Raw genomic sequence first — 21,129 nt, 5'->3', positions numbered from 1 at the left:
AGAGTACCTGCCCCCACCGAAAAAAACCCAAAACATTGTCACTCAACCCATGCAACACTATGACAGTGCACGGTGGGATAAACTGGGCGGGTTAGTCTCCTCCACTGCACACTGGAAATGATCCCAGAAGTAGAAAGCCATCGAGGTGATGTTGGCATATTGCAGATTGTGGAGCTGTTTGTGCAGGTGTTTGTATAGTCAATACTATGTATTACATTTTAATAATATATAAAACTGCATTAGTGGTAAAGTTCAATGGTTTAAAAAACACCCATCTGCTAAAATCAAGTTTCCACAACCAGGCCTGCTCACAGTAGCAAACGGACAATAACAACAAGATGTGCAATATCTCCCTACCTCATACACATCCTACCGGCTTTTATTTGCACAGTTTCTTCTCGTACTGCACTACTTTTATTCCACTGTATATATTTTATAATTTTTACTTTTTTCATCTTTCTTTCACTGTATGTGTGTGTTGTGTGTACTGAATAGAATAGAAGACTTTATTGATCTCCCAGAGGAGAAATTCAGTCATGGAGCAGCCAAAACACACACACACACACACACACACTTTATACAAAAAATTTAAAATAGAAATAACCAATAAGTAGTTAAATAATAAAAATAGCTATATAAAAAGTAGAAAAAGAGTATGTACAAGAGAGAGAAAAATAGTAAACACCAAAAAAAAAAAAGGATAATATTTACAAAACATTTACAAATATTTTCAAAAATACTTGAGGTATTTTCTGCTGCTACACAAAGCAAATTTCCCCAGAGGGATGAATAAAGGACTATTTAATCTATCTAATCTAAAAGTCTTCAGTTCAAATAACTCAATAAGAACTGCATAGTGTTTTTCCTTAAATGTAAAAGAAAAAAGTCCCAGTGTTGATACACACAAGGTCAAACTGAAAAAAACCCCGCAATCATCATATTACTGATTTAAGATAAACCTGAAAAAAGTAAATAAAAACATTGAAAAGGCAGACACTCCTCCAACTTAGGGTGTAAACTAACTTAAGCCAAGTTCACATGCTCAGCTTCTGTTTTATGTGCCCTAAAGCATGACTAGGCACCAGAAAAAGTGCAGCAGACACCCGTTTAATGTGTAATCTACCTCCACTTTTGTAGTATTACAACGTCAACAAACTAAGCGTGTCAGAGGATTTGGGATCATAAAGAGAGGAGAGGACCAGTCTTTGTTTGGCGCTGGAGCCCACACTGTGCACAAAACAACACACACATTGCTCTTACACTCAAAATAGGCCAGCAGCACCCACAACATGCACTTGATGATTGGGTTTAGACATGAGCATCATTTGAGGAAAAGGATGAAAATCAGCGTGTTTCTGCATGAGGGGTCCCGTGACTTTTACATTAGCTCCCAAGGCCTGTTAGCGTGAATAAAGGCTGATTCTTGGTCCTGCGTTAAACCGACGCGGCGACGCGCACGGTACGGTGCGTGTCGCCGCGTACCCTACGCCGTAACCTACGCCGTAGGCTCTGCGTCGATGTATTCAGGCTTAAGACTTTCACTTTAACTTTTTACCGGTGTTAATAATCACAGCAGAAACGGTCTTCATTTGAAACCTGTTTATAAACCCTTTATTATCTGCATTTGTGTGTAACTTGGTCCCTTGTGGCTGCAGCTGAGCGGTATCTTAGCCCTCCATTGTGCCAGCGCAGCGCGGGCCGCCATGCGAGTGGACGGAGCAGCTATTCTCACCTTCTTGTAGTGCTTCCCGATCCACAGCCGCACCGTCTCCAGCTGCGATATCGTCTCGGAACTTTCCCAGAATTTCGTGGAAGGTCCTCCGTCTTTCTTCCGCCCCACCACTGCGGCTCCGCCGCCGGCCGGACCGCTCGCCGGTCCGCCGGAGCCCGTCCCGCCCGCGGTGCTCGCCGCCGTCGCCATTGTACGTTCAGCTCGCTGCGTCGTCTTTCTCCTCCACAGCTAGCGCTCCCCTCCGTGCAAGTTTTTGAATGATATTGCGCAGCCGCAAACATGTCGAGACGACTCACAATCTCGCGAGGTTTGATGTGAAATGCTTCATGGGAATTGTAGGTCTATTTTTTTTTTTTTTATTGAACCTTTATTTACCCAGAACAGCAATTTAAGAACAAATTCTTATTTGCAAATGTAGCCTGAAGAGAGGGGGCGGGGAGTGCTAAAATAAAAAAAACAACGTTATATAAAATTGCCTAAAATACTTTTTATTTTTATCTTTATTTTTTTAATCTTTATATGGGTGTTTGGCTTTTAGAGTGTGAATGGAGATATCAATTTCCCCGAGGGAACCTCCCAAAGGGATTAATAAAGTCATCTGAATCTGAATCTGAATCAGAGCAGTAAATCAATTGAAAGAAAAACATTTTATATACTTTTTGTATATTGAAAACATTCAAAATACTGCATAGACCTATTATCAATTTAAGTTTTTTTTGCACTGTTTCTTCTCGTACTGCACTACTTTTATTTTTATTCCACTGTATATATTTTATAATTATATATTTTTTACTTTTTTCATCCTTCTTTCGCTGCATGTGTGTGTTGTGTACTGCTGCTGCACAAAGCGAATTTCCCCACTGAGGGATGAATAAAGGACTATTTAATCTATCTTAAAAAGTCTTCATTTCAAATAACTCAATAACTACTGCATATAGTGTGTTTCCTTAAATGTAAAAGAAAAAAGTCCCAGTGTTGATACACAAGGTCAAACAGAAAAAAAAACTTGCAAACATGATCATATTACTGATTTAAGATAAACCTGAAAAAAGTAAATAAAACATCCTCATTGAGACGGCAGACACTCCTCCAACTTAGCTTAAATTTTTATTTTTATCTTTATTTTGTAATTTTTTTTATCTTTTTATCTTTATATAGGTGTTTTGGCTTTTGGGGTGTGAATGGAGATATCAATTTCCCTGAGGGAACCTTCTAAAGGGATTAATAAAGTCATCTGAATTTGAATCAGAGCAGTAAATCAATTAAAAGAAAAACATTTCATATACTTTTTGTATATTGAAAACATTCAAAATACTGCATAGACCTATCAATTTAAGTTCTGACACTTACTGTATATTAACACTCTATTTTTTTTTTTTTTTTAATTTAACCTTTATTTACCCAGGCACAAGTAACTGTCATCTTGTTGGTTGTTTGTTTATTTCGGTCATTTCCAAAATAAGAATTCAAATACAAAAAAATGAAAGAAAAGAAAGCAACAAATAAACATGAAGTTAAAACTAATATTGCATTAGACCAAAATATATAAACAAAACAAGACTGAAAAGGTGTAGGCTGAAGCTTAGCTTATTACCCTTTTATAATCAATTTCTGTCCGTAAGTATAGTTTCTATTTTGTTTTTAATAGTTTGAAAATGATATTGCGCAGCCGCAAACTTGTCGATGCGACTCAAATCGCGCGAGACTCGATGTAAAATGCTTCATGGGAATTGTAGGCCTATAATGAAAATCATGCCAATAGTTGCAGTATTGGAACTATTGGAACTTTACCAATAGTTACCTATTAATCAAGTTACCTTTAATCAAGGCAACTCATTATTTTCTTTTTTCTTGATTGGGATTCAGATTCAGATTATTTTATTGTCATTCAAGCATTACATCTAAGATGCACTGCAGAACAAAATTATTTTGCGTATATACAAAAATAGGTGGATAAACACCAACAATAAAGAGCAAAAATAATAAATACATTCAAAAAAAATAATAAATAATGGTTTAACATCTACTAAAACAACAGTTTTAATTAATTTAACTTTATAAGGTAAAAGTGTCCACATTTGAACAGTGCAGAGATGCATAACACCTGCCAACTGTCTTAAATGTTTAACTTAGAAAAAAAACTGAATCCCAATCAGAATCATGTTTTTTTTGGCCAAGTCAGGTCAAACAAGACAGGGGAATTTGACTCGGTTATTTTCGCTCACTGTACAGTAAATAGACAAATGGCAGCTCTTATTAACATGAATACAATTTTTTTTTTTTTTTGTGAAAGGTGCAGCAGTATGAGGTAGACATGGTTATTGAAAGGTGCATTGTTACAGCATATGATTGTGGTTATTATTATTATTATTATTATTATTATTATTATTATTATTATTATTATTATTATTATTATTATTATTATTATTATTATTATTATTATTGCACAGTGGTTGATTACTCTGAGACTCTATGAGAGTTCATCAGAGCAACAGCTTGGGGGAAGAAACTATCTCTGAGTCTGGAGGTTTTGCCGTACAGAGCTCTGCAGCGCCGTCCAGAGGGGAGGAGTTCAAACAGACTGTGTTCTGGGTGTGACATTTTCCTTCAGCTTCAAACAATAAGCTTCAAACAACACTGTGGGCTCCTGAGTGAGGCCCTTTGCCCACCCAACTTCACCCCAGGCGCCGGAAAAATGGCAGTCCACTGCTTCTAGTGCAACAAGTGATGGGTTAAAAGCAAAGGACTAATTCTGGTGTGTTTCGTGCTGACAAATAAAGATAATTCGAATTTGAGGTATTATGATGCCCAGTAGTTTTCTATTTGATCAATATGTGTTCTCAAGAAAGAGGGAGCGTTTCTCAGCAGGCATGGAGTTCTTGAGTAACACTGGCGGTGCACATTCACGGGAGAATTTGCTCAGCTCATCGAATAAGGACTTTACCAAACATAAGTGGCCATTTTCTCAGCCATAGGTGCCTTTCTAAATTCTAAATTAGTGGCCATTCTTCAGTTATGCCAGTATGTTAGGTTGTAATCCCTCTGTTTTGACTATTTGGTTGAGAAACACCAGTTTCTGTTCTGCAGAGACCTCAACTTACGCCACAACTGGAGTGGCGCAAGTTGAGGTCTCTGCAGAACAGAAATAGGCGTTTCTCAACCCCCAGAAATGTTTGTTCTTCACTCACAAAACGTGACTGGCTGAAAGAATGAAAATCTGTATTTACATCTTCAGAATAATAGCCTGTTGGTTCTCTTTTCTCTCCATTTCCCCCAAACGGACGAGCCTATTTAAAGTCACACTGAAAAAAAAGAATCTAAGCGCAGGTAAAACATATTTAAATCTGTGATATTAACAATTAAAAATGAAGTTTGTTGCTTTACATGAATACATCTAGTTTTGAACTTAATCTGCATTTGTTCAAAAAACAAGACATTGTGCATTTTTTCCTTAACAAGCAGTATTTATGTAAAATTAACTTTTCCTTTAACAATTATAATCTATTGGGCAGATTGACCAACGTTTAGAGGAAATATGCTTTATTTGTTTAAGTAGAACACCACAAATTAAGGCAACTTTTTCGCATGAGATTTTTATGTAGATCAAGAAAGACTAGTCTACTTAATTTGTAGTATGTACAAAATTCATTTGCAAGTAAAGTCAACTAAATTTCTTTTCTTTCTTTTTTTCCTTTTTTTCTTTTTTTCCTTTTTTCTATTTTTTTCTTCTTTTTTCATTTTTTTCTCTTTTTTTCTTTTTTTTCTTTTTAAAGTTAACTTAATTTTGATAAATAAAGTAAACTTAACAAAATAAAGTTGACTGTACTTGCAAAATGTATTATTTACATACATAAAAGTAAGTAGTTTATACAAACACTAGTCTTTCTTGATCTACATAATAATCTCATGCAAAAAGTTGACTCATTTTTTTTAAGTAGATCAAGCACAATATTTGTATCAGTGCACCCTTATTGCCCAAGCAAGTCTTGGGGATGTCATAAAGCTGTTCTTCTTGGGTCTGGAAATTCCTTGCCACTAATTTCTGCTATGGAACAAAAAAAAAAAGCGTTTTTCAGTCACCAAGGTGACTTGCTTCATGCAAGGGTAAGAGGTAAATATAAGCATAAACATAAGAGGTAAATTTTCAATTTAACTTCTTTCTTTTCATTCCATTTTATTTCATCTTCAACAGAGAAAAACCTGTATTCTTGTGGCACTTTATGACTGTATCCTTCACAGGACTCAATATGTGTGCAGTCTTAAGTTGGAGCTGTTCCAGTTGGTTGTCATTCTGAACTGCATGCCATAAGTTAAACTGGCTGAAATGTTTTAATGCTGTGTAAACAATCTTGGTGTGGGTGTTTTTTTCTAACATTCTGGTCAACAATTAACAATCCATCAGTTACTCAGGCAAGCAACCTAGTTTGCACCTTATAACCATGCCTACATGCGGTTTAGAAAACAAATCCAGCTAAACAGCCTCCCATACAGACTAAATACAACCTCTTTTTAAAAGTTACTCTGTACAGGTTTGAACCAGCCAGAACATACTCCAGATACAGCACACTCAGAACAACTCCACACCGTCACAGTTTAAATCAGGATGATGTGAATCACGCATCTGCAGCAAGCAGAAACTTCTGGGACGGACCCAACACGCAGAAGTAAGAAAAGCTGCAGTTCCTCGATTGAAAACTGGGGGCTGACTCCAAATGTGGGAAAAAAAAATCTCTTTCTACTCTCATGTTACAACGTCACAACTTTGAAGCAGAAATAAACATATTTAGAGCGTGGTTCAGGTGAAAAGCAGCAGATTTATGATTATAATTAAGGGCATGGCTTTTCGATTTGTGGCAAACATATATAACCTTTGTCTGGTGTTAGCTTTCTGTTACCATCTCCGATGTTAACGGTCGGTTTTGACCCGTGTTTTAAATCATCTCTAAAATACACTACAATCAATTATCCATCATCCAATTTGTTTCTCATCTCTTGGTTACATTGTTAGGCTTCCTTATCCAAGAAAATATTGGTTTTAATATTTTTGGTGTGGCCTTTGGGCCTTTTTTTTGTCAGTATAGCCCTAGATTTCAATTTTAAAAACTGGTAAAATGAGCCTCAAGGGAATCATATAAATAAATAAAAGGTTGTTGTGTTACCTGGCTATTACTGAGGGGTATTAGAACACATCTCTTAAATACATTTGCTTCATTTATTTTTTCATTTTAATATTATTAACTATGGTAACATCTATGGTGTTATACATTTACTTCAAGGAAATGGGGAAAAAAAAGTATTTTTTTAGCAATAGAACTTTAATATAAACACAACATGAAAAGTCATATCACAAAATATAGATTTGTAAGGTCAAACAACCAATCAAGCATATATTCCAAAATTCCAAATTAGAAAACTAATAAAAAACTAAATCAGAGTAAAAGTCTCTGTGTGCAAGAACATGCATATGTATGTGTTTATATGTGTGTTTAGATGCATGTGTGGCAAAAAGACACACTTTTTGTGTGTTTTTTGCAGATTGAAATGTCTGAAGTGACATTGTTGCCCAGAAAACTTTTCAGGTAAACTAGAAAACAAAAATCCAAAATGAGAATCAACTGAAGCTCACATGACTGGGAGAGGAGATGCTGTCTGACAGTGCACTTATGATTTCAGTTTTGGCTCTAATTATTGCTTTATAAGCTTATTTTATAACCGGGTCGAAACCGACCCTAACGCCACAAAGGTAACCATTTCAACCAGAGCATTTTATAATTTAGTGAAAACATTTTTTTGGATATTATTTTGTTGAAATAGAGGTTCCTGACAAAGTCTTGATGCAATAAACGCATCTTTGTGGTAGTTTTATGAATTTAAAACCTAAGAACGGGTCGGTGGCAACCCTAACAACAGACGAAATAATACAGCTACCTGAGATCCCCTTTGCTCAGCTCTTAGACCTTTGAGCATAGTCATTCACCTTTTAAAAGAGAACATGCTGGGCTGATAATTGTACTAACAGACCAACGTGACTCGCTGTAGGTTGGCCTGGAAGGGTCGGAGGGTAGAGCTGAGAGCAGACAGCTTGTGCTGAGTCTCAGCTAAAAATAATGACTACAATAGGAATTTTAAGTAGCCCCAGATCTGCTTTAGAGCTGGTGGCTCTTCCTTACACATGGCATGTTGTGAGAGAAAGTTGTCCCTGGGGATGGGGCTGCTGGTCTGCGGGTCCCCAGGTCCACACGCCTTTCAGCCCCAACAGCCACCATTCACACATTTCTGTCATTTCTGTTGATCTGATTTATAACTGCTTTCTTTTTCTTTTTTCTTTCTTTTTTTCTTTTTCATTCATTCATTATCTTACCCGCTTTATCCCTTGCGGGGTCACGGGGGTCTGCTGGAGCCTATCCCAGCTCATTTTAGGTGAGAGGCAGGGGTTACACTCTGGACAGGTCACCAGTCCATCACAGGGCCACACATAGAAACACACAAACCATGCTCACAATCACACTCACGCTCACACCTACGGGCAATTTTAGAATCATCAATTAACCTAGCATGCATGTTTTTGGACTGTGGGAGGAAGCCGGAGTACCCGGAGAAAACCCACGCAAGCACGGGGAGAACATGCAAACTCCACACAGAAAGGCCCCTGCCGGGCCTGGGAGTCGAACCGGGAACCTTCTTGCTGTGAGGCAACAGTGCTAACCACTAAGCCACCGTGCTGCCCTTTTTTTTCAGACACAGAAGTCTTATTTTCAGATCTGCTTTGTGTCACTTTGGATTGGATAAATACTGTCTTCAGACCAGGGGTCTGCAACCTGCGGCCCTATAGCCGGCGCCGCATGCGGCTCTTTAGCGCTGCCCTAGTGGCTCCCTGGAGCTTTTTCAAAAATGTTTGACCTTTTTTTTCCTTCTTTTTTTTCTTTTTTTTCTTTTTTTCCTTTTTTCCTTTTTTTCTCTTTTTTTTCCTTTTTTTCTCTTTTTTTTCCTCATTTTTTCATTTTTTTTCTTCATTTTTTCCTTTTTTTTCTCTTTTCTTCATTTTTCCGTTCCTTTTTAATCTCGACATTTTTCTCGAAATTTTGACTATTTCCTCGATATTTCGACTTTTTTCTCAACATTTCGACTTTTTTCTCGACATTTCGACTTTTTTCTTGAAGTGCATAATGAAAAAAAAATCTTCTCCCAGTTATACCTAATATAGAAACATGCAGCATGTGTTGTCTTCATTCTAAGGCTTATAGGCTACAAGACTTGATTCGTTTTTTTGTGTTTTTGGTCCAATATGGCTCTTTCAACATTTTGGGTTGCCGACCCCTGCTTTAGACCATGAATCCCAACACGCTTTGTCAAGAAGGGGTTAAGAATATTGAAGCCATGTAATCTTGATTAGATGACTTGCTGCAACAGACGCATCTGCAAAGCTTTGTGCTCTTCCTGTCACACGTGGCTGTATCTCGGCAGCAGGAGATAACAGGATAGCCGATGGCTCGACAGCTCGCAGCACTCAGGGATATGACAACCAAACCGTCTGAACAATTATTCAGAGGATAAATGGCCGTGGTGTGAAAAGGTCAGCAACAAACGACAGCCAATTCCCCGCAGAGTGGAACTGGAGGAAAAATAATCGCCCGGTGATTGAATTGAATCCTGGGACATTTGAGCCACAGTAATGAAATGGCTGTTGTTGTGACCTGACTCTTTTCACCTTCCTGAAGATTTTTTACCAGATTATAGAGCAGACAGCAGAGGCGACTATTTGCCTACAGGAATACACCTAATATATGTGCATACTTTTGTTTTGTCAATGTAAATCCCCATTATCACAGCTGCTTGTGAATATTACATGTCAGCATTCACCTGCAGGACCGACGGGGCACCAGGGGGCCGTCGCCCGAGACTCTGATCTACGTAACTCCCGTTATTATCTGCTCTTCTAAACAGTTGTGGGAGAAACCTGCACTATGCTGTGCAGCTTTCTCTGAACATCCTGCAATGTTCATTAATATACAGATATTAAATTATATTATTTTCATTGTACAGTTTATATTCATATACATTGTGAATACTTGTACGCTGTTTACACTTTAATTTATTCATATAATTTAAAAATGGGCTCATTATAAACATAGGTAACATGACGGCATATGAATCAGTTAAACTTTATTAAAGTAAATCAAATTAGTCAAAGTGCTCAACAACTGACAGATTTACATTAATGCACACAAATAAATAAAAGTGTTAAATGAGAATTTATTTATTTATTTATTTCAGATCCCCACTATTCTTCCTGGGGTCCAACAGTACAAAATTACATTTCTATAAAACTTTTACAGTACAATATAAAATGTTAGTTAAACAGAATAAAACAGTAAATAACAAGTACAAAGAACAACAACTAAAAAGAAAAAAGACAAAAAACAAAAACAAATAAAAACTAAAGATAATAATAAGCAGAAAACAGTGAAGAAAAGAAAATTAATTTTCCTAAATGAAAAAAAAAACGAAAATGAAAAGAACAAAAAACAAATAACAAATAACAACCAAAAACAGATAGATTCAAGATAAATCCAAGTACAACTAAAGATAAATGGCCCTCGGCAGGAGGGTCCCCCCTTATGAGCCTGGTTCTGCTCAAGGTTTCTTCCCTCCTAAAGGGGAGTTTTTCTTGCCACTGTTTGGCTTAAGGTTTTTCTCCCACTAGGGGAGTTTTTACCTGCCATTGTTTATGTAATAACTGCTCGGGGGTCATGTTCTGGGTATGGGTCTCTGGAAAGTGTCTAGAGACAACTCTGTTGTATTAGACGCTATATAAATAAAATTGAATTGAATTGAATTGAATAAATAAGTGCATACTAAATGAGGCAAATACAAAAACAAAAAAAATGTATTTCAATAGAAGAAAATTTAAAAATAGTGAAAATAACCAGAAACGTCACAAAACTTCAGCACAGAACAGGTGGGAATTTATAGTACTGTCATAAGATATAAATAATAATAATAATAATAATAATAATAATAATAATAATAATAATTATTATTATTATTATTAATTAAAAAAAAATAATAATAATAATAATAATAATAATAATAATAATGGTGCCATCTGGTGGTGACACTGTCCTGCTCGGACTCGTGTTTGTGTGATATTTAGTTCTGACCAGATGAAAGCTCAGCTATGTGTGAGGAACAGCTGCTTCTCACTTCAGTTTGTGTTTCTTTTTTAATGCAGGACCATCAGGTGGAGCAGGTTTACACCCTCTCCTGCACAACAGCCATCACAGGAAAACCATGCACAGTAAGAAGATTAGATATCCATCACCTGATTCACTGAACACTACCGTACTTGGACACAGGTGTGGCTCTTAACAAGGGCCGTGAGAGAACCTACAACCTGCTGGTTTGCAGTTGGGCATAACCACTAAAATATACAAACAAAGCTAGACAAAACCATCCAAAAGGACTCACAAACATAACTGAAGACCTTTCAGTGTTTGTAAGGTTTTTTTGGATACAAAAAGACTTTAAAACATTGTAATCACTAGCGACGCTGGCGCGGGTTTCCGGGTTATAAAAACCCAATGTCAACAACATTTCAAAGTAGAGGGCCCCCCCTCTGCCCTAAGGGGGGCCCAATGAGAGGGCCCCGTTTTGTGTGATACGTTCATATATAATCGTAAAATTTGTAGGTTATAATAACGATAACATGTGCCTTGTGCGGCCAGTGTAGGTTAATTCTTACTTTACAACTGTCCTGAACGCATCAGGGCTGTGAGCCAACCTGATTGGCTGGAACTTAACTTGTTTCGTTTTTTTACATTTGAACTAACTCGTCTTGTATGTGAGACTGCGGCATTTTGGAGGGAACTTTGAAAGAGGAAAAATGGAGAAGAAAAAGCACCAGTCTGGATCGTTAAAAAGAAAGGTAAAAGAGAGAAAGGAGAGGCTAGTTGCTTCGTGTCCGCGGCGGAGGTGTGAGGAGAGCGGCGGACAGTCCGCCGCTCACCTCATATTTTGCAGCGGCGCCGGTGGCTGATGAGGAGGCTAGTGTTAGCTGGAGCGGCCGTTACATTGTTTTCCACGTTACTTGGAATATTGTTCGAGCCGAGGATGATGTTCTGGAGTTCGGAGTCTGAATTGGTCCAGCGGCAACAAGCGAGACAGCAATCGGTGAGCACATAAATAATGATCAGAATGTTGTTATTGCCTTGACCACCTTAATGTACCTTGTGTTGTTGTCAACTGTAATAGACCGCCGAGTCTATTTTCTATTTTCTATTTGAATGCATATTGTGTGCAGTTGATACATTTTTAATAGGCTATGCGTTTTGTTGTGTTTAGACCGCCATGTCTATTTTCTATTTATAGATCTCATTAATGGCCTTATAGACAATTGTGTCTATATTCTATCTGAATAGATTGTGTAATTGTAGTTTACATTTTATGTTTTAAGTTGTATTAAAGTTTGGCTCAGACCCTGTGAGTCACCGTCACACCAGGACCAAGGACAGCGATGCGCTCAGATTGACGGCTGTCAGGCTGCGTGTGTGTGTGTGTGTGTGTGTGTGTGTGTGTGTGTGTGTGTGTGAACTGGTTTGAGGCTTTCTGAGGCACCTAGGCTTGCTTGGCTCAGTAAACGTGAGCATTTGTGTTGTTTGCTGGGTATGATGAGGTGTCCGTTATCTTTAAGTTGTTGAATAGTAAAATAATTATCATAAGGGCCCATTGAGAATGCTCCGCCCCCTCTGTGAAACCCACGCTCTGCCACTGGCGGAGGCTAAAAAAAACAGAAGAAATCAGGAGCACAGAAACGAAAAGATAGAAAAAGCCATTGTAATGGCACCTTAAGTTGTTTTATTGTAATTTTATTGAGTATGTCAATTTTATTTATATGCTGCTATGTTGGTCAGTCATGTGTTTTTTCTTATTTATTGTATTTATTTATTTTGCCATTTTGTATAAAATACCAGTCTGAGATGGATGTTTGTTTAGCCCTATATGATGCAGTGAGTTGGAACTTGGAGGTCATTGATATTTTGCTGAATGCAGCAATAAAATGAGGAGGATAATAATTATAATTGTTGTCATGACACTTTCTTTGGCTTTCTCGTTTCTCATTCAGTTTTTACTCCTTATATTGTCTAAAATTGAATAGGGGAATACACAGAGCTTTGCCCTGTTGCACTATTCACCACCCTGCAGTTATTATTATCCTGTGCTATGCATTCATCTGCTGATCTGGAATGGTCTTTTTTGTTATAATCATTGAAGCTGCTTGTGGCTGTCAATCTGTTTCTAAACGACTTAAAGTCATGCAAAGTTAACCAATCCGACCCGTAAGATCCCAAAAATTTTGCGCGCGCGCTTTGCGCGTGCACGCAGTTTAGGCCTCCGCTATGCAGGGGCCCCTTTGGGCTCAGAACCCATAAGGGATTACACCTGGCGACGCCCCTGATTGTAATGTCACAACTTAAACTCCGAGACTGCAGTTAATTTACCTTTACATTGAGACTATCCCATGCTAAACCAGCTCATGTCAGCGCATCCACCCAAACATCAAACATCCACCCAAACATCAAACATCCACCCAAACACACAAAGGAAATTGAGATGGGTGGATGAAGGCAATCAAAAATGTTAAAATAATAGTCAGTCATGATGCAAGGTGCATTTCTGGGAAAGTGTAAATCAGTTGTAGAGTCTCAGTCTCAAAAGAGATCAAATATGCATTTCTTTCTGAAATGAAAAGTTCAGACAGTTCTGACACTGACCTGATGGTGGAGACCTAGAGCTTTCTATGATTCTGCATCTCTTTTCCACAGAGCTTGTAAATTTTGCTATCACAGTTGATTTAGTTCATTTTATATCTTTGCTGACAGATAATATGTCTCTATACAGTACATGTGATGAAGAGCTCTGTAGAGTCGTGATCAACACATTGGTACTCTTTCTTTACATTCAAAACAGCAAAAAAATAATAATCTGGTCCATATTAGACTGAGTCATTATTGGATGAACAAAAATAGGATAAATAGGGACATAAAAAAATAATGTAAGACTAAGTAGACCCCATTTGTCAGCAGTTTTAGGCGTGTATTTCCTGATTTATAACCTTGAATCAAAAGAGGGAGCAGTAACTTTTGAACATGACTGTATTCCAAGGAAGTGTGTACTCTGCAGAAAATGGAGGCATTGTAAATCTAGTCAAAATGAACAGCAGCATTGTTTATCGACATCATAACATAGGACCTCAGTTGTGGAAATGAGTAATGTATACCAAGATTTAGATTTGAAAAAAAGATAAAAAAGCAAGTCAATTTTGGTCGACTCAGCCTTTTCTGTCTCTGTTTTGGCCACTGAAGTATATTTAACATGCACTGTGCTTTGTTTCGAAAGAACAAGTGCTCTATCTTTCATGTCTGTATGATTTTATGGGCTGCAGACAGATAATAGCCCAATAAAACCTTAAATCCTAAACCTATCATAAAAAAATAAATAAAAGAAACAACCTAACACAACACCTGCCCATATACTGTACTTGACCTACTTGATTGCTGAAATGAACCTTATCAATTTCTGAGATAGACACAAAGCTGTGGGTGGTAATCATTAATAAAAACAGGACAAATTTATCTGATAGATTCAAGTTTTTTCATTGAAATGATAAGACTTGCAGAGTTGGTTACAGAGTTATTTAGTGTTCTGTGAGTGAATCAATGTCTACTTTCAACCTGCTTCCGTTGGGTGATATCATTAGACAGCATAGTATAAACTTCCTTTGCTTGGTAGACGATACTAAACTGTACTTAATCACGAGGCCGTATTAAATCAATGAGCTACACTTAAAAGATTATCTTAACCCTCAAAATGACCCAAACCAAACCGAAGGGAGGGCTTGCCTGTACCTTAGCGCCGGCAAGGGTTCAAGCCAGAAGGGACTTTTCAGAACAGTGTAATATTTTATGAAAGCTACCATGATGCACTTGGCAGGTTCTCTTTACTCCACCTGCACTTTATTTGTGCCGCAAAGGAAGTCATCTTTTGCATAATTGCTGTCATTAACTCTATTTTTTATTTCACATTGCAGCTGTCCCCGACCTCTTCTTGTTGTGTTTGTTGGCACCACTGCTTTTTTCTCCCTTACCGCTTTTAAAGGTCGTGGCACAGGACACAGACTGATCCATGACTTGGGACGCAACGTTCCTTTGCAAACATTTTACTCAAATCAGCCTTATTGATCTTGAACATTTCAAGCATAATTTCAACACAAAGCGGGTTCAAGTAGCAACATTTAAACAGTTTGGTAAGATTATTGGAAAGGCATTAAAGCTGTCTCACAGAAAATGGGGTCTTGCATGGATTAATGAGCCAGTCAAACCAACGAGATCTTGAATTTGCATCTGCAGAAATTCATATCAGCTACTCTTCATGAGACAATAGTGCAGGGGTTCTTAACCTTTCTGACCTTGGGGCCCAATTTTTTCAGTACAGAGTGGCCCGGGGCCCATTAAATATAAACACTGTATAGCAGGGGTATTCAACTAAAACTTTAAGAGGTCCATTTTGAGAAAATTTACTCAAGCGAAGGTCCAGAACATCATAATATATATATATATATATATATATATATATATATATATATATATATATATATATATATATATATATGTGTGTGTGTGTGTGTGTGTGTGTGTATATATTCAAGTAGCCTCATAGTTGTATCTGCATCTGACTGTTATATTAAAAAAAGTACATATTTGCCAATTAACATGTTTAACTTGAATTAAACATATTTTTTTCTCTTAAAAATAAAGTAGATTTTATTTTATTTTTCAAATGCTATCTTATTTTATTTCTCTACCAGCAGTTTGAATTTCCCCTTTTCTTTGTTAATTGTCTCAACACATTTTTATACTAAATTAATATAAACACATCTTAACAATTTAACAGTTTTGCAGTTTTTTTTCTTCCCCTCTTATAATCTTATGCCCCCACTTTCTGTCGTTCAGTGAGAGAACTGAGGTCTAATTTCTTCTGTCAGGACTTTAAATCTGGGCTGGATGGTGTCAGGTTCTCATATGCATGTGGAGGTGCTCATTGTTGAACCTGGAACAATATTTAGTTTTAATTATGTTCACTGTGGAGAAAGCTGCTTGACAGCTGTATCTGGACCCAAACATGGGCAGGATGTTTTAAGATGCTCAGTTTATTTTTCTGTGACTTCAATTCAGACTTGAGTGGATATGTTTGATGAAAAACTTTGTGTTTTGTTTCAGTGGCGTTTCACTTTCGCACTTTGAACGCCACGGTCTCTGAACGTATGAGACACTGGTTTTGTCCCAGTGGGAAGACTGAACAGGATGAATTTGTCCATTCCGGGTTGCATATTTAAAAATACAGCGAGGACAAAACTTAGTTTGCTTTTACTTTAAGTTATTTACATTAATAAGTTGTCAGGACTCAGTGTGTCGGGTTCATCCGAGCCTGATCAGCTGCGACGGGCAGAGCCAGCACCGCAGCTCTCTGGTCGCGCTGCAGCAGTTACTTTCCGATGCTTTTTCGAAAGCCCGAACAGTCCAGTCCAGCAGACACGACAGCCCACGCATCTACATCTACCATCCTTCAGCAGTAACGACGGAGCCCGCAAGCCCGAGCGGCAGCCTCAGCCGACCTCCCCGTCGCGGGGACGCGCCGGGATAAATGAGCACGCCGCGCTCGCTCGCTCTGGGCGCAGACCCAATTAATCGATCCCTAATCCTGGCGGATCTAAACCTACTCTGTGCAAAATGAAGGATTTTCTCTGTAAAGACACACCATTTCTCTTACTATTACACGTACACGTGTCTTCTTCTCCTCATTTGGTTGGGAGTTGTTATGCAGTCCCGCGGCCCTCGCGGCCCACACGTACAAAACTGAATTTGTTTTGGCGGCCCACTAGGTGGCGCTCGCGGCCCAAGTGTGGGCCGCGGCCCTATGGTTAAGAATCATTGCAATAGTGGGTTTCCTCCGGGTTTTCCGGTTTCCTCCCACAGTCCAAAAACATGCATGCTAGGTTAATTGATCATTCTAAATTGCCCGTAGGTGTGAGTGTGAGTCATGGATGTATTATATAACTGGATACAGGATCGAAAATGGCCGCCCATTCATTTCAATGGAGTTTGCTCACCCAGCGCATCCGCCGAAAAAATTTCTGACTTCCTGGTTTACTTCCTGGTACACGGGCCCATAGAGCATGCGCAGTTGAGTCACCTCCCATGATGCTCTGGGGCCTCCCATCATGCCCCGGGGCAATGTGAACGAGCGCTGCGCGCTCTGGACAGGCGCTGCGCGCTCATGAGTCCTTTAGACCGGTAATGATAGATGTACACAATGAAATTAGGGATTTATAGGGCAAATCAACCGATGCTGTTCTCAAAGTCATGGTTATAGACTATACATGGTTCATTTGTGTGTTTTTTTTTAATTAAAGATAAAACGAGTCATTTTTATTTAAGATGAGACACCCCAGGTTAATAGGCTAAAATAGGGTAAAAATGTAAATAGCAGGTATCACCATGAAACTTCCCAAGTTTATTACTTACATTAAGACAAATATTTTTTGTATTACAAGTTTTGTCAAGTATTATGTTTAAATATGTCAAATATTATGTTTAAATGTGGTTAATTTGTGGAGTTTAATTTTTTTGAGTAAGGATAAAACGAGTCATCTTTATAAAAACAAACAAACAAAAAAACACATGGGATTCCCCACAATAACACAAGCTGTCATATGCTATTTATCTATATACCTTTGGGTAAATCTTTTTGTCTATTAATGATCGTGCAGTCCGAATGTTAGGCGTAATTAACTTTGCATTTTCTCTGATTCTTTTACAGCTTCTGGGCTCACATTAAGTGTTATTCCTGCCTGATATCTTATTTTCACAAACCATACACCGTTGGCTACAACGGAAATGTTTAAGTACAAGAATGACAAACCATTATTATTCTTGCTATTAAACATTTCCGTCTGTGATCCCCCTGGTCAGGGCGTTAGACCGAGTGTGACCTGAGCGTCCCACCTGAGCTCTGTGCCATAGCGCGCAGCTCCAGCTCAATGAATGACAGAGGGTCTCCTGCTCAGCTGCTGCTCAACACGGATCAGAGCAGCTCCCCCTCGTTTACTGAGGTTTTATTATAAACCCAATGTCTTTTGTCATGGAAAAAAAAATTAAGAGACCACAAAAACACACCTTTGAGCCGTGTTTTCCACTTTTCTGAGTGATTATTCCGCCGAACGGCTTAGATTCAGCCATGCTCGTTCCCGAGACACACACGACCGCGCTTTGCGAGTGCACGGACAAAGCCGTGACGTCACGCCCAGAAAGAGACTTTTCTTTGACTTTTCTGGCCGTTATAAAACATTTTTGAAGGATATAAAGTCCATGACTTAAAAATATAGAATACAAAGATTAGTAATTGCCGGTGATTACAGCTGGAGGTGTCCTGTGAACAGTTTTAGAGGCTTCTCTTTTACTATTGCGGTCTATGGGAAAAAAGCTTTCTGGGCCCCATGGGATTTTTTGTTGCAGTACCGCGGCTGGCCACTGGAAAAAATCGGCGTGCCTGCTGAGCGCGAGACTGGGGGCCTGGTGTGAGTGTGCATGGTTGTTTGTCTGTGTATGTGGCCCTGCGATGGACTGGCGACCTGTCCAGGGTGAACCCCCGCCTGTCGCCTGAAAATAGCTGGGATAGGCTCCAGCAGACGACCATGACCCTGCAAAGGATAAAGCGGGTATAGATAATGGATGGATGGATTAAAGCTGTCTCACAGAAAATCTGGTCTTGCATGGATTAATGAGCCACTCAAACCAACGAGATCTTGAATTTGCATCTGCAGAAATTCATATCAGCTACTCTTCATGAGACACTACAGTTTTGCAAACTCAGCGAGAGCCAACATGAATGGTTATTGCATGTTTAGAGGCAGGATGGACTGTTGATATTTCCACATTGTCTTACTTTGAATAAATGAGTATTTGTACCCACGTGAAGTTTAAGGGCAATAGATAGTAAGATTTTACGAGCTGAATGATTCAAATACCAAACTTCACACCCTAATGTAATATTAGCACTTATATGGAGTTATTTTGTGACTTTTGCTTCTCCTAAAGAAAACTGCAGTGATAGTGCACCATAAATCTGTATAAAAAGCTAATTGTTTTCTCCTAAATTTGATCAGAAGAAACTGGCACAGGATTATCAAAACCATGAGAACCATTGTTTGTTCACATGTGTTAATATACAGAAGTTATTTAGCTTGTCCACTGTGATGTAAATGTGGGCAATAAAACACGTGTCAGTACAATTAAAGACCTGCATTAGAGATATCACACATGTCCACCTGAACCATCCATTAACTGAGTTCAGGTTGTGGAGCGAGCAGTAAACCTTCCAGGGTTTGTCTTTGGACTGTTCCCTCATCCTGGTGAAGGGGTTTCTGTGCCTGAATGATCCCAGGAGCCGTGTTGTCGGGGGCAACGGCCCTTGGCAGGCCTACCAACTGTCTTATATCACAAAAAGGTACGTTTTAAAATGACTTGTATGTGTATTTTACATATTTGAGTTTAACCCTTGTACTGTCTTTGGGTCAAAATGACCTAATTCTCCTATCCTTCTTTCCTCCTGCTCTCCCCTTCCTTCTTCTCTTCCTCTTTTCTCCCTTCCTTCCTTTTTTCCTCCCTTCCTTCTTTTCTCCCTTCTTTCCTTCTTTCCTCCTGCTCTCCCCTTCCTTCTTCCCTTCCTCTTTTCTCCCTTCCTTCCTTCCTTTCTTTTTTCTTCCCTTCCTCTTTTTTCCCTTCCTTCCCTCTTTCCTTGTTTTCTCCCTCTCCTTCCTTCTTCCCTTCCTTCCTACTTTCCTTGTTTCCTTCCTTCCTTCCCTCCTTCTTTCCTCCTGCTCTCTCCTTCCTTCTTCCCTTCCTATTTTTTCCCTTCCTTCCTCCCTTTCTTCCTTGTTTTCTCCCTTCCTCCCTTCCTTCTTTCTTCTGTCCTTGACCCAAAGAAAGCACAAGGGTTAAGAACATCCATTTGTTCATCTATCCATGGTCGCAGGGAAAGTAGCCAAAGCAGAAAAGTCCAGATTACCTCTCCCTGGTCACCTTATCCAGCTCATCTGGGGGGATCCCAAGGTTTTCCCAGGCCAACGTGTTCTGGGTCTTCCTTTGGCCTCCTCCCAGTCGGACATGGCTTGAATCCTCAACAGTAACATTGCACAGATCCACCTGCCAATCAAACCTCTCCATTCTTCCCTCACTCATGAACAAGAACCCCGGGTGCTTGAGCTCTTCCACTTGGGGAAGGATCTGATCCCCGACCCGGAGAAAGCCCTCCCCGCTTTGACCAATGAGGGCCATGGTCTCGAATTTGAAGGCGCCGATTCTCATCCCAGCCTCTTCACACTCGGCTGTGAACTGCTCCAGTGAGAGTTGAAGGTTATGGCCTGATGTGGAAAGAACCACATCATCTGCAAAAAGCAGAGCCCCAATTCTGAGGTCACCAGACTGGAACCCCTCAATGCTCAAGCTGAGCTGAGATATTCTGCCCATAAAAGTAATGAACAGAATTGGTGACATAGAGCAGCCTCGGTGGACTCCAACCCTCAATTGAGAGCTGTTTTAACCCAGGGATCTTAATTTAAGACCAGATACGCATGGGCTTCCTTTTCTTGAATGGCACAGATGATGCTCTGGCTCCAGCCGAAAAGAAACAGAAAAGTCGGGCGTTCCGGCGCAAATGGAAAGAGAAATATCTCAGGCTGAGGTTTGACATCATCGATGGATCAGAAAAAATGTTTTGCAAATACTGATAGAGTCGGCAGCACACTGATCTATCAAAATGGTGTGAGCCAGGCCTTCAGTTTCTTTATGTTCATGTTTAAAGAGCGCAGGCTTGTGTAATTTAATTTTATTTATTTATTTTAGAAGTCACGCCAGTGACTTAATTGACGGTACTCATTGTATTTAATATAGCAGCCTGATTTTTAAAGGAGCTTGAGGCCGGATTGAGGCAGAATTTATGAAAAAAATTTGTATACGTTTTAAGTTTTCTAGTAATAATGTCAGATGAAGCGTTCCAAACCAAAAAGAATCAGCCCTCTAGTGTATCTCTCCGTTGCCTTGAACAGGCTGTGTGCTGCAAAATGTGCTGCAATTCGGGCCCAAATTTCCCGCGCTGTCCTGTGGATGTGTCGTCACATGACGCTGCATGCACGTTCTCCCCGTTCTCCCGTGCCGGCTTCACTGTTGGCTGCAGTACCCCCGATGGCCATCGTGGTGAAGGGTGGCGCTAGAGAGTCTCATTTCTTAAAAGGAGCCTCATGCTCCTTTAATTAAAATAAATATCATAAATCAACATGCCTT

The 21,129-nt window shown here is 39.1% G+C and overlaps 1 protein-coding gene across 7 annotated transcripts in view; it reads right to left on the bottom strand.

Moving 5' to 3' along the window:
- The window catches only part of smarcc1a (SWI/SNF related, matrix associated, actin dependent regulator of chromatin, subfamily c, member 1a), a 33,587-nt gene extending 31,617 nt beyond the window's left edge, over positions 1-1,970 (bottom strand). For all 7 annotated transcript variants that reach the window (XM_061717524.1, XM_061717526.1, XM_061717525.1 and 4 more), the window contains exon 1: positions 1,733-1,970. In XM_061717524.1, coding sequence (XP_061573508.1) covers positions 1,733-1,921 — 189 coding nt within the window. In that variant the 5' untranslated portion in view covers positions 1,922-1,970. The remainder of the gene's footprint in view (positions 1-1,732) is intronic.
- Positions 1,971-21,129: the final 19,159 nt, after the last annotated feature.

Source organism: Cololabis saira, chromosome 3 (assembly GCF_033807715.1).
Source record: "Cololabis saira isolate AMF1-May2022 chromosome 3, fColSai1.1, whole genome shotgun sequence".
Lineage (NCBI taxonomy): Eukaryota > Metazoa > Chordata > Actinopteri > Beloniformes > Belonidae > Cololabis > Cololabis saira.
Note: the sequence above shows the minus strand (reverse complement) of the source record. Positions and strands in the feature narration are given on the sequence as shown.